Below are 14,490 nucleotides of genomic sequence, written 5' to 3' on the forward strand. Positions count from 1 at the left end.
CAATGCTACCAAGGTAAGTGAAGCTGCCCACCTCATCAATCTTTTCATTATCCAACATCACCTTTTCATCTTCACTTATTCCTAGCCTTAGTGACTTAAGTCTTATTAACAATAATTTTCAAACCTATTCTAGCACCCTGAACTCGCAAAACCTCTAAAACTTCTTTCATTTTGCTCACACTTTCATCTAGGATGCTTAAATCATCAGCACAATCTAAGTCCAGGAGACTTTTTCCTTCCCATTTGATTCCGTGGTATCCCATTGCCTTTCTGTGCTCCTTAAGACAAAGTCCATCAAAATAATCCATACAAAGGGGGATAGAACACAACCCTGCTTAATTAATGATTTAATACAAAACCAGCTGCTAACCTCATTTCCTACCTTAAACGCAGCAGTGATATTCTCGTACATAGCACTAATCACTTTAATGTATTTGTCTGATATACCATATACTAAGTTTTAGTAATAAAACCTTTACTAAAGCCCTTCTATCAACAGAATCGAACGCTTGCTCATAATCTATAAAACTGAGGACCAAAGGTGTTTGAAAACTCATGCACTTCTCAATTATTAACCTAAGAGTGAAAATTTGGTCGACACATCCTCTACCTTTTCTAAAACCGCACTGTTCTTCTTTTAAAATTTTGTCTACGGCATATCTCAGTTTAAAAATTATCATATTGCTAAGTAATTTACTACCTACAGAGACCAGACTGATCCCTCGATAATTACCACACTCACTTTTATCACCTTTCTTATAAAGTGGCTTAATTAAGGTTTTCCTAATATCGTTATTTACTTCCCCATTTTCAAAAATCATATTCATAATCTTCAGTAACTTATTACTAACCTCAGAGCCACCGTATTTAATAAACTCATTTACCATCCTATCAGCACCTGGAGCCCTATTATTTTTCAATCCTTCTTGTACTGTTGCTAATTCTTCCTCATAAAACAAATGTTCCATCGCATCCAAGGTATCACAAACTTTTTCATTTTCCTCTATGTCTTTTCTTCCAACTCTATCTTGGTTAAGCAAATTCTCAAAATGTTCGGCCCATCTCTCTTTAGTTCTTTCCTTGTCGCTAATTGTGGCCCCATTCCCATCTTTAACTGGGCCAAGTCCGGATTGACTACTCCCTCTCAATTTATTAACATGCCAGTATAATATTTTACTATTATGCCCTCTAGTTGCATCTTCCAGATCCTCGGCAATTTTATCCATGGCCTTCGCTCCACACCTCCTTAGTTCATAGTTAAATACTTCTCCACTTTCCTTACATTCCTTTTATTTTTATATGATCTATCACTCAGATAATTCTTATACAAGTCCTTTCTCCTTTCTATTAAACATAAAGCTTTTTCACTGATATTCTTAGCTGCAGTTCTAGCTTTTTTCCCTAAGATACCTTCAGCAACTTCACAAATTATTTTTCTAAAATTATTCCAACCATCTTCCACATTATCAAATTTTAAACTCTCAAGTTTAGTATTCAACTGTTCTTGGAAAGTTTCTTTCAAATTCTCATCCTGGAGTCTTCCAACATCATATCTTCCCGGGAGGTAGTTACCCTTGCGATAATTCAGCTTTAAATTAACCCTTGTCACGACTAGATGGTGATCTTTACTTTTAACATCAATAACGGCACTCCTATATACCCTTGTATCTTGTATTGATCCTGCCAGTCTTTGGTTTAATATAACATAGTCAAAAAGGTTTGCTATCTTACCATCACGTGAATACCATGTTAACTTATGAGCCATTTTATGACCAAACACCGTATTGGTTATAACTAAATTGTTATACCTACAAAATTGCAAAAGTCTGTATCCATTACTGTTTTCTTTTCCTACACCAAATTTACTTTATCATTATAAGCTATTCCTTGAATACTACTCAAATTGTGAAAAAACTTTATGCCCGATTCCGTAAATATTCAGTGCCTTTGGCTCAACTTTGCAGGAATTTACCAAACAATTTATTTACGTTTTTTTTTCATCTGCCTTTTTCATACACTTTCGGGCTGCGATATAGCTGGTTTTATGTTCTCTAAGTGAAACGGAATTTTGGATAAGGCTATTGAGAATTGGGGATTGCAGGAACGGATTGATTCACTTTTGGGAGTGTTGGAGAGGTGTAGATTTGATCCTTCTGTGGAAGAAAACTTTCTTTAAATTTGCTGAAAAGTCATTGTCCCCATCTGTGGTATATTTCCACACCTCCTTACCTCTCCTTATGACTTTGGAATATATTTATACCCTCGAAAGCGGGAACTCAAATATTTGCCGATCTGACGCTACCTTTGAGTGTGTTGCTATACGACCGAACCCACAGTTTCTAGATCCCCTAGATGTTCGGCTGGACTCTCCAGGATGGCGAGGTTAGGTCAGTTGTATTCACCCTTAAGTTCTTCCCAGATTGTTTGGTCCCTGAGTACTGCTCGTGTAAGGGGTGTACACAAAATTGCTCAGGTAAGGGAAGTAGGCCATGCGATTTACTTAGTGACTGTGGTGGGAAATGTGTGAAATCTTCTTTTATGCCGTATAATTGGTTTTTTTTTAGTTTTGTAGTTTTCAAAGTTTTTTCTATCTATAATTTAGACTCATGTGGAAAATTTTGACATGCTGAGCTGATATATTTCAAACTTCGTTTGTTAATATGTACATTACGCGGAATAGCTAGCAGTTGCTATAAGAACCAGCCTTAGTATAAAGTTTCGCTATTCGTCAAATGCTTTTATATTTCAATGATTGTTTTTTTGACGAAACAAAACAATAAATTTGCGGGTTTCAAGGTCAGCAGTATTGTGGGGTACTCATGATCAATGATATCTATTATCATAGGCTGCGTGTACATTGTTGAAAGTTTTTGCAAAACGTATTGTTTTAGAACAAAAACCGCGATAATTTCAAATTTCAAAGAGTAACACCCCCCCCCCCCCCCATTCAAATATATAACGCTCATATTCGTAATCAGCACTGTTGACTACCCCATATTCCGTAGTAAAACCTTCTGCTGCTTACTGATCAATTACTAGTCACATTTTTGGCGAATGGTTCTGTTGTAAAGTGTATTTTATGGAATTCGGGTGGTGTAGTCGTAGATGCCTTTATTCTCCCTCTATAGGGGAGATAAACTCTGTCCCTAAGGTAATTTAACTTTGGTAGCGTGCCTTAGGCTATGACCGAACTAATGAGGCGTACCGACTGGGTATGTTCGAGGGCCTAAAGGTGGATCGTAGAGAGGCTGTCTAAAACACAACACTTTTATTCAATTTACATATAATATTCCAGATATAGATATTCTACTGGGACTGGCTGTCCCAAGTGAATCACATATCTCAGAAATGACAATAATATATAATAAGATACAGACACTTACAATAATCCGACAAGATCCCAGGGTATTTCTAACAAGATAAAAAACGGGCAAAGGTTCGCCCTGCAAGTCAAAAAGTCTGTCTTCAGTCTAAAAAATCTGAGTATATATATGAAAAACCGGCCACGTTCTTCCGGTTCATTGACGCATTTAGCCAGGAAATTGGTTATTGAGCAAGTTCCTTCCAAGCTTACACATTCCACGATTTGTATACTTATCTTAATAAAAAAGTGGTATTTTGAAATTTTGCATTTACGGCAATATATTTTTAATAAATTAATAATTAAATAAATTAGAAAGCTTTACCACAGTACTCCCCATTTAAGGAAGTATTGTTCCAATTCTCAATATTTTACATTTAAAACAACTTAATTTTATTTACAGGTATAATGCTGCCATCTTTGGGTCATTATTTGCATAAACCCTCTATAGGTTTTCTGAGGGGTCCAGTTTTTGGTCCAGTCTTGGTCCTTTTCATTTTTGTCAAATGACTGCAATATGAAATTTATCCTTGCTTCTCTTTTCCTTTGTCTTTAGGGATAAAAATACTCTTTTTACCATTTTTCACATGCGTCTTTTGTCTTAACTTGACCCCAAGTGACTTAAACATTATGTTAGTGGTTTTGCTTCAATTAGATTTATATTAGAAAAGTTTTATGAATTTTTTGAGTTTAAATTTAATTCTCATTAATAATTTAATTTATCTGTCTGATGTGGTTAATATACCGTTTTATTTTTCGTTTTAGAAATACCTTGGATAAATTACACATAACATTTTTGATTTTTAAATTTTCACATATTTTTCCAGCACAAAGAGTTTTCACATATTTCAATGACATAAGCCATTTGGGCTATGTAGTACATTCTCTAGGCCTAAATTAAGTTCTGATTTTATCTCACTTTCTGATGAGCTTGTAGTAAAGCGTGTAATACTGCTATAGTTTCCAAAATATCAGTTGATCAAGTATGGTTTGGTTTCTGATGGTATGAGATGATAGTATCATGATACATTTGAAGTAGTTTCAAAATTGGTTGTTTCCAAAAATGAGTCAAAATATGATTGAAAAAAAATGGATCCGAAAGGATGTTACGAAAAATTTTATTTCCAAAAAAATAGCAAAGCCTGACTCTAAAATAAAATTACACAATGGTATACACAAAAATCATAATTTTTTCCCTATATATAGTAGAAATAAACACTTAAGATTTGTATGTATCTCTGCATTCTTTTTTTTAACGAAATTTGATTACTTTTAATTACTGTTTCCTGTTTTTAATTACTCCAAAACTAATATCCTACTTAAATCGAAACATTATGTTTCTTGCTGGATTATTCTTTCAAACTTAATACTTAACGGAAAACTACAGCCTCCTAAAGATCAGAAAATCTGCAGATCAGTTTGTGGTTTGTTAAGCTGTTTCAGACGATATATTAAAAATTATGCAACAATAGCACAACCTTTGAGATACCATTTGAAAAAATCAAGTAAATTTGACGATCAAGTGGACAAAATAACAATACTAAATGAAATAAAAAAACGCTTAGTGCAAGGACTAACTCGTAAACTACTAGATTTGACCCAGGATTTCTGTTGGCAAAAAGAAGCTTTAGGGTGTATTCTAGGATCTGTATTTTTAAACATAAATTCGGAGGGAGTAGAATCAATAGTCCAATACGCCAGCAGATCACTGTCGGAGGCAGAAAGAATATATTCGACAGTTGAAAGGGAATTTTTAGCAGTTGCAGTTTTTACAGAATATTTTCGACAATTTTTACTTGGAAAAAAATTCATTTTACGCGTAGACCAAAAATCATTAATTTGGCTACATACGATGCGAAATACTTCAGCCCGGCTGACACGGTGGATACTGCGTCTACAAGCATATTCATATACCCCAATATATATAAAGGGCCGTACAAACATTTTACCAGACTATTTTTCCCAAAATCCAGATACAGAAGGAAATTTTATAACAACCATCCAGAACGAACTGGAAGGGCTAGAAATACTGTCGAATGAAAATATTTCGAATCATCAAGATAAAAATGATTTTTGTTTAGCGGTGAAATCCCTTTTATCAAAAGGAACGGAACTGCCAGAGCACTTTAAACATATTTTAAAGGACTAGACTAATTTTGATCTTGACGAAAGCAAAAATCCTTTGATAAAATATTATAGACCATCGCAAGAATATAAAAAAAATGACTTTAAAATTATTCCAGTAATTCCAAAATCTCTAGATGGAGAAGTTTTACGGATGGCACATGCAACGATTGGCTGTCACATGGGAGAAGCAGAAACTATGGGGAGGCTGAAAGGAAATTTTTATTTTCCAAAAATGTACTCAAAAGTAAAAGCTTTCATACAAAGCTGCCAAGAGTGCACCAAACAAAAGCCGCAAACAAGGACCCCTAGGGCTGAATTAGGTCAATACCCCAGCCCTTCATGGGTAGGAGAATTAATGTCAATAGACATTTGGGGAACCGGAGGAAGTTTACCAGTTTCCAGGAAAGGAAACAGGTGCGTACTAACCGTAGTCGACCATGTTAACTCATATCTTTTGGCTATCCACATTAAAGACAAAACACACCTCGAAAGTTATGGTCAATTATCAATTTCCAGAACACGGAATTTTCCCTTGGGTTTTACTTAATAACAACAGGTCATGTTTTAGAGCCAAATTATTAGATAAAACTATACAATATCAGGACGTTAAACGATGGTTTACCTAGTCTTATATGGCTGCAGCTAATGGGAAGGTTGAACGTAAGCATAGGGAATTAGCTTACATACTGGGAATACATGCAAGAGAGGAAAATGAAAATTGGGATGAACATTTACCATTTGTAGTCTTTGCAATAAATACGGCTTTTTTACGTTCCTTAAAAGAAACGCCATTTTTCTTGCAAAATATAATAGATCCCAGAATTTGTTTAGATGAAATACAAAATGATAGAGTGTATTACAACTTAGACCAAAATAAGGAAGAAATGGTGATGCGAATGAAAAAACTATGGACCAAGTTAAAGAAAATCTGGAAGATGCGAAAACAGAGCAAAAAGAAAAATATGACCGAACAAGCAAAAATAAAAACAGATTACTGTATAGGAGACTTGGCTTATGTGTGCAAAACTAGACTGGAATGAACAAAAAAGTCAAAACCAAAATGGTATGGGCCCTGCAGAATTGTAAAGATTTTGCCAAATAATTTAACATAATTTCTAAAGCATCAGTAAAATAAAAGGCAAGAAGTAGTACATCATAGTAAAATGAAAACTAGATTTAGTTCACAACTGCAAAAATTCAAGCCTATTCTTTCAGATGATGAAATAGAGTAACCCATCTCACCAGTGTATATGAGAATATCATATTCATTTTATTACCTTTTTAATGACCACAAAAGTTGGCGGGAGTGGAAGGAGTATTTAGCCCGGTCTGGGCTACAAACTCTCCACGACAAACAAGAGAAAAAGGGAAATATTCGATGCTCATTGGATACTAGCGATGAAGAAAATCAAACACAACATAAGGGTTTAAAATGTGATAAACCAAGGGTAAAATCCACAGAGGAAGAAAAATTGGAAGGAACTAATGAATTATCTGATTTTTATACACTAGACTCACCTACAGTCTTAACGCAAAAATGGCTTTTGGAACCAACGCCATCTACCAGACGCGAGCTAACAGAATGTGACACCGATAATGCTTCTACAGAAACTAATATTACTAAACCTGGGCCCTCATTAGGAAAAGCTTCTTTAAAACAGAAATTATGGAGAAAAGTAAAGAAACCAGAGGGATAACAACAAGTTCCTTCGTCAGCAGCACAAGTTGCCAAATCACTTATGAAAAAGACCAAACATCAGGAGAAACAAAGATTAAAGATATTTGACGAGGCAACAAAACCGTGCTCGGATTCAGAGCCTTGTAAACCGCACTATAGAGACCACGGAAAAACTTGCAAATATTATAAAGAAGATAAGCAAAAATTTGGGGTCCAAAATTTGGACCAAGAGACGGATAAACGCAGAACAAGCGTAGCCCCCAGCAAATTCATATTTGAATAAAACAATTATAACGGAAAAAAATAATAAATAAAAATATTTAGCGTAAAATTCCAAAAATAAAAATATGCCCATTTTGTGTCTATGAAATTGCCGTGGATGACTTTTGTGTGTTATGTTAAAACCGTATAATAGGCACACCTATACATAAAGAGCGTGTGTACAGGCTGCCAGTGGGATCATTACCTTGAAAATTTTGTAAGGCTACAAAAAGAACAATGGATGGTATAGATGGAGGAAAACAGTGGACCCGCCTCAGTTGATGTATTACCTCCGTTCCCTCTCCCCCGATAACCTAAAACATAAATTTATAAGAAATGAAAATTTAAATTCTCTAGAAAATATCCACGGCTGCTCTACCTTATACAAAAGAGACATAATTATATCATCGGTTATTTCGCTATTATCCACTTTCATTATGTCATTATTATTACGTCATCTGTTTTATTTATTAGTTTTAAAAGGGTACCAGAACTAGAAAGCTACTATCTTGATTTCAGATACTTCTGGGTCTACAGTTGGCAAGCTGCAGCACAAAGCTTGGATACAAAGGAGCGCCAAACCTGGTACCAAAGGCCTGAAAAAACTTATCGACACTCGGTTTCAAACGAACATCTTCAGAAGAAATTGAAGCAGGAAACTACTATTCTGGAGAAAGTGTAGCGGCAACGTATTAGGTAATCGCAACTAAGGTGGTTGGGTAACCTACAACGAATAAATCGTGCCTCGCAAAAGTTGTCTCAACTTTTCAAGAGAAGGGTCCATGGCTGATGTTCATCTGGCACACAAAGGAGAAGATGACGCAATAGCTTCGGAAGTTACCTCATATGCCCTCTGGAACATGGAGATGACTCAACATAATACGAAACGCTGATCCATAAACGCGCTAAAGAGGGCCCAGTGAGACACAAAAGGATGTAGCTTAGCTTAAAATTTGATCATAAATTGAATATACGATGTAGTAAGATTTTGTGTCATTTTTTCTCACAAATTCAGCTAAATACAGAATTAATAACTCGTAAATTTATATTTTCAAATAATGTGCAATGCAAATTTGTTGATATCCTGTCGTTCACGAGATTAGTTTTTGGCAGTTTTTAATTCATTTATATGAACCAGCTACCCTCACCCCTCAGCTTTGGTACATCTTATGTGAAAATTTTTCTTCATTTACATGAATCTGTGGGTCTCCCTCTCCCTCTAACTTGGATGTAGTTTTTAATTCATCTGTATGAATTTCCCGACCCCCTCCCTTCCTCTCTTCCTTGGACGTAGTTTTTAATTAATCTTTATGAATTTTCCGACCCCCCCTCCCTTCACCGTATGTGTAGTTTGATTTTTACAGTTCTCACAGACCTTCTCCCTCTTTCTTTGAAGTAGTTTAATTTGACTCATAGCCGTTGTAATAGCTATAGATGCATTGTTCAGTATCGGATATATATTTCCGGACAAATTAATAAACAAGGTCTTGTAAAAAAAGTTGGAGGGGGTATTCAACTCTTGCCTCTCGAAACTATTGATTCAGAAAAAGATAACACTAGTGCACATAAGCAAATTTTTAATGCGTTTTGTGCAGTTTTTTGTAAGCGCTCCCCCTGCACCTACTACTACTACGACTAAAAACTCACCGCAGCACCAAGCTGTCGGAGACCAACACAGCTACGCACGCTCCTCCTCCATCCCAATCTGTTCAAAGCCTCCCTCTTTACACCCTCCCATGAAGTTCCATTTCCCTTGAATCTTTCTTTATGATATTCTCCCACCCGAACCGCGGACGACCTGATTTCTGTTTAGCCCTAGATGGTTGGCCGAAAAGGAAAATATTTGGCAATCTGTCATTCTTCATCCGCAGAACGTGCCCAAGCCATCTCTACCTTTCTCTCATTATAGCTCTAGAAAGCGAGATTGAACTGCGTTTTTCGTACAGCCTACTGTTGGAAATACGGTCAGTCAGCCGGGTACCCAGAACAACCCATAAGCAATTTTTCTGAAAATTATCTAGAAAATCTTCATCGGCTTTTCGTAGCGTCCATGCTTCAGAGCCATATTTGACCACTGTCATCATTGTAGCTTCCAATATACTAATCTTGGTTTGCAGACTTATCTTCCTATTCTTCCAAACATTTTAACTGTGAAAAAGACCCTAATTCTTGGCTATTCTACTTTTAAAATCTTCACTGCTCCCACCGTCTTTGCTAATAATACTAACAGCGTAAGTGAAGCTGTCCGCCTGATCAATATTTCATTATCCAACGTCACCTTTTTATCTTCACTTATTCCTAGCCTTAACGACTTCGTCTTCTTAACAATAATTTTCAAACCTATTCTAGTACCCTTAACTCGCAAAACTACTAAAAGTTCATTCATTTTGCTCACACTTTCATCTGAGATACTTAAATCATCAGCACAATATAATTCCAGGAGATATTTTCTTCCCCATTTGATTCCGTATTCTCCCATTGCCTTTCCTTTGCTCCTCAAGACAATGTCCATCAAAACGATCCATATAAAGGGGGATAGAACACAACCCTGCTTAATTTCTGACTTAATACGAAACCAGTTGCTAGCCTCATTTCCCACCTTAACCGCAGGAGTGTTATTCTCGTACATAGCGCTAATAGCTTTAATGATTTTTTCTGGTATACAATAGAAGGATAAAACCTTCGCTAAAGCTCTTCTGTCAACAGAATCGAACGCTTGCTCATTATCTATAAAAGTGAGGACCAAATGTGTTTAATTACTCAGGCACTTCTCAATTATTAACCTGAGAGTTAAAATTTGGTCGACACATCCTCTACCTTTTCTAAAACCGGACTGTTCCTCGCTTATCACTTTGTCAACAGCATCTCTCAGTCTAAAAAGTATCATATTACTTAGTAATTTACTACCTACAGAGACCAGGCTAATGCCTCGATAATTACCACACTCACTTTTATCACCTTTCTTATACAGTGGTTTAATCATGGTTTTCATAAAGTCGGTCAAAAAAACATATAAATGTATGGTCAGAAAACTTTGCTTGGTAGGATGCCTTCAGGTTAGGCACGTACGGAGTTTTTTTTGGGGGAGGGGTCCAACAAAAAAAATCAATTTAACTTTACATTTCGAATAAAAGTACTCAAAAATTCTGAAGAACTTAGGAAAGAGAAGAAAGTAAGCCAAGCCCCCAGCCCCCTCCCATGTGCACACCCCTGCTTTAGGTACTCATTGTGAAGCATCATACGACTTTTTGCTAACTTGAGAGTTTTTTATATTAATCAATTATATAGGTTGATGCTCTTGCATCAACCATCTTGCATCATAATGGTGCACTGCTCAGAATTTTATTTAAATTTGAAAAACTGGAATAAATTTTTTATTTATTTATTTCAGGAATGCATGAAAGGTATAGACCGAGCATCAGAAGCGTGTAAGGGTCTAGTTACAAAAGCATATGCACTGTGCAAGACGAAGCTAAAGCTTCCCCCTTCATTGAGTGCTTTCGACCCAATTGTATCCGAAGTATGCAATATCTTAGATGTCGGAGATCGGTTCTGCTCCGGCTTGAACCTCACTCAGCTGAATGATGTGTGCAGCTCGGCTCGTGGTCTTGATATACCATTGTCGAAGGAATTTATTGTTGCTGAGAAAAAATTTGATGAATTTTCGACTTTCCTTGATCCGGATTTTGACTTTTTAGCACAACTAGAAATAGATAATAATGAGACCCGAGCAAACGCAAACTTTTTTGAAAATGTGAAAAGAGAACTTGACACAGTTTCAGTTAGTGTCTTTAAATTCTTAGATGTTTTAAAAGGACTGATGACGTTAGCATTAGCAGCTCCTATTTTTGACGGCTGGCAGTATATTGGAAAATACGTAAAGAAGATTACAGTTGAGGAAGAAGAAGAAGAAAAGCCTATGAAGGAACAACTGATACCAATATTTGAGAAAAGCCTTCCCACGTGGGTTATAAACGTAGCAGTTTCAGGTTGTGTATTAGCAACAGACTATATGCTCTTTTGGATTTTAGATCTCATCCGTCGACATGGAGACATCGAATATCCTAGTTTTGGAGCAAAGACACTAGCATTAAATATAGTTGGTGATAACATATTTTCAAAAGTATTTGAAGCACTGCTCGGTGCATTCAATAACAGTGAAAGTGTGCAATATGACGTCAACGTCAAAACTTGTATACCCACGCCGAGTCCATTTAATTTCATGTTTCCAGTTGTAATCGGGTTTATTTATACTCTCGCTGTTATTACTATGTGTGTGCAACCTTATGCCGAAAAAACGAAGCTAAGTATTGTCAAAAAATTTTACCCAGATGCTGAAGAGATAATGGATCTAAATGAAACATAGGCTTGGATTGTTTTTTTAGGGTGGTGGTGGTCAAGGCCGTACCCAGAGGGTCTAAAGGGGTTTGAACCCCCCCCCCCCAAAAAAAAAATGTTTGTCTGACTCGTAAAACGTAACAAAAATGGATATAAACATATTTTTTATGTGTTTTTGAGGTTTTTTGTATACCCCCCCCCGGAAAAAAATCTTTGAGTAACTCCCCCCCACGAAAAAATTCCTGGGTACTGCCATGGTGGGGGGGGGGCTGAAACACGACAACACGACTAGGTATTCAGTCAAGGCAAATGTAATCTCAAAGATACAAATTAGGGTTCTGTCAAGTTTGGGGCATCCAATCTATTTTTTATTATCTACTACTATCACTACTAACAACTCAGTGCAGCGCCAAGCCGCCTGAGGCCAACACTGCTACGTGTTACTCCATCCCAATCTATTCAAAGCCTCCCTCTACACATTCCCAGAAAGTTCCCATTTCCCTTAAATCTTTCTTTATGACATCCTCCCATCCCTACCACGGACGACCTGCTTTCCGTTTAGCCCTACACGGTTGGCCGAAAAGGATTTATTATCACAGTAAAAATACATAACTGTTTCATATAAAAACGGTAAAATGGGTAAAAATAGGTAAACTACTACCGCATTAACGAAGAGAATGGTAAAATATTATTTTGGTTTCTTTTATAGTCTTTTCGGTAATAATTTCCAAACTCCTAAAGCCCTAATAAAATCTAAAATCTATTCGAATATGTCTTTTCTGAAGAGTTTTACATCATCAGAGAGGGAGGATTAGTAGAATATCTTCAGGAAATTATGCCTAGATATCCACTTTTAGATGGTTCAAAAGACTAAATTCGAAATGTAATCTCCAAAATAAAAATTAGGGTTCTATCAAGTTTCATCCAATCTCCTTTTTCATTGTCAAAGGCAACGCTGTAGCGTTGCCTATAGTAAAGGCCATACGGCTCCAATGTTTTATTATTTATGTATTATTTTTTTATTATTTTTTTGTTTCCCAGAGGCACTTCATATGGAAGGGGTCGTCGTAGGAACTTCAAAGGGGGCTTATTCGATTGGAAATTGAGAGTTCTAGTGCCCTTTTGAATAGTCAACAGTGATTGGAGGGCAACTAGCCCCCCCCACGCCTCCCATTCCCCCAGACACCTCCAATAAAAATTTCGACACTGCCATTTTGATCAGAGTAGTTGATTCCCAGATAGAAAATATATTTTTGAGGAGGATACTCCCCCACAACCCTCAGGACAAGGATTTTAAGTTATGCCCTGGGGGCATATAAGGTTTTTATAGAAGACGTTGTCGTAGAAACTTCAAAAAGGTTCATTCGATTAAAAATTCAAAGGGATAGTGTCCTTTTCAATAGTCAAAAGTGATTGGAGGGCAACTCGCCCCCCCCCCCCCCTACGCCCATCATTCCCTCAAACACATCCAATCAAATTTTTGAGATATCCATTTTGTTCAGCGCAGTTGATTTCCAGATAGAATATATGTTTTTGAGGAGGACACTCCCCAAAAACCCTTAGGGCAAGGGTTTTAAGTTATGTCCTGGGGGTATATAAGGTTTTTATAGAAGGCGTTGTTATAGAAACTTCAAAAAAGGCTCATTCAATTGGAAATTCAAAGGGCTAGTGCCCTTTTTAATAGTCGAAAGTAATTGGAGGGCAACTAGCGCCCCCACGCCCATAATTCCCCCAAACATATCCAATCAAAATTTTGAGATATCCATTTTGTTCAGCGTAGTTGATTTTCAGATAGAAAATATGTTTTTGAGGAGGACACTCCCCCACAACCCTCAAGCCAATGGTTTTATGTTATACCCTGGGGGCATATAAGGCTTTTATAAAAGGCGGTGTCGTAGAAACTTCAAAAAAGGCTCATTCGATTGGAAATTCAAAGGGCTAGTCCCTTTTTAATAGTACAAAAAAATTTGAAGGCAACGAACCCCCTCTCACGCCCATCTTTTCCCCAAACGCACCCCATCGAAAATTTGATACAGCCATTTTATTCAATGCAGTGTTAAGTTCTGGAAATTAGGTCTGTGAGGATGACAAATTCCCCACAGCTCTTAGGGCAAGGGTTATAAGTTATGCCCTGGGGGCATATAAGGTTTTGTATAGACGACATTGTCGTATAAACTTCAGAGAGGGATCATTTGATTAGAAATTGAAAGTTCTAGTTCACTTTTTAAGTGTCAAAAGATGTTGGAGGGTAACCAGCTCCCCCCTCCCCCCCCGTAAACCCTATTTTCCCAATTGGATCCAATAAAAATTTTTAAGATAGCTATTTTGTTAAAAATAGCTTAAAGATCGTATCACGAAAATTCCAGTGTCGACACAGCCCCCCAGGGCCTGGGGGCAGGCGTTATAAGTTATGCCCTGGGGGCATATATGGGTCTTATGGAAGGGATACTCGCATTAACTTCAAAGAGGTATCATTTAATTGGAAATTGAAAGTTCTAGTTCACTTTCTAAGAATCAAAAGAGATTGGAGGGTACCTCCAATCTCTAGAACTTTGAGATAGCTTTTTTTTAAATAGTTCAAAGACCCATATAACGAAAACTCAGGGGTCAACACAGCCTCCCCGGGCCTGAGGGTAGGTGTTGTAAGTTATGCCCTTGGGCATAACTTCTTATTAAAGGGATGCTCGTAAAAAATTCAGAGATGGCTCATTTGATTGGAAATTGA

The 14,490-nt window shown here is 36.8% G+C and overlaps 1 protein-coding gene across 1 annotated transcript in view; it reads left to right on the forward strand.

Annotated features, from left to right (window-relative positions):
• The window catches only part of LOC148942576 (DC-STAMP domain-containing protein 2-like), a 72,635-nt gene extending 59,752 nt beyond the window's left edge, over positions 1-12,883 (forward strand). Inside the window, exon 4 of the mRNA XM_089102133.1 lies at positions 10,819-12,883. Coding sequence (XP_088958259.1) covers positions 10,819-11,793 — 975 coding nt within the window. The 3' untranslated portion in view covers positions 11,794-12,883. The remainder of the gene's footprint in view (positions 1-10,818) is intronic.
• The last annotated feature ends 1,607 nt before the right edge of the window (positions 12,884-14,490 follow it).

Source organism: Artemia sp. Qi Xiang Cuo, chromosome 16 (genome assembly GCF_049724085.1).
Source record: "Artemia sp. Qi Xiang Cuo chromosome 16, ASM4972408v1, whole genome shotgun sequence".
NCBI classification, from domain to species: Eukaryota; Metazoa; Arthropoda; class Branchiopoda; order Anostraca; family Artemiidae; genus Artemia; species Artemia sp. Qi Xiang Cuo.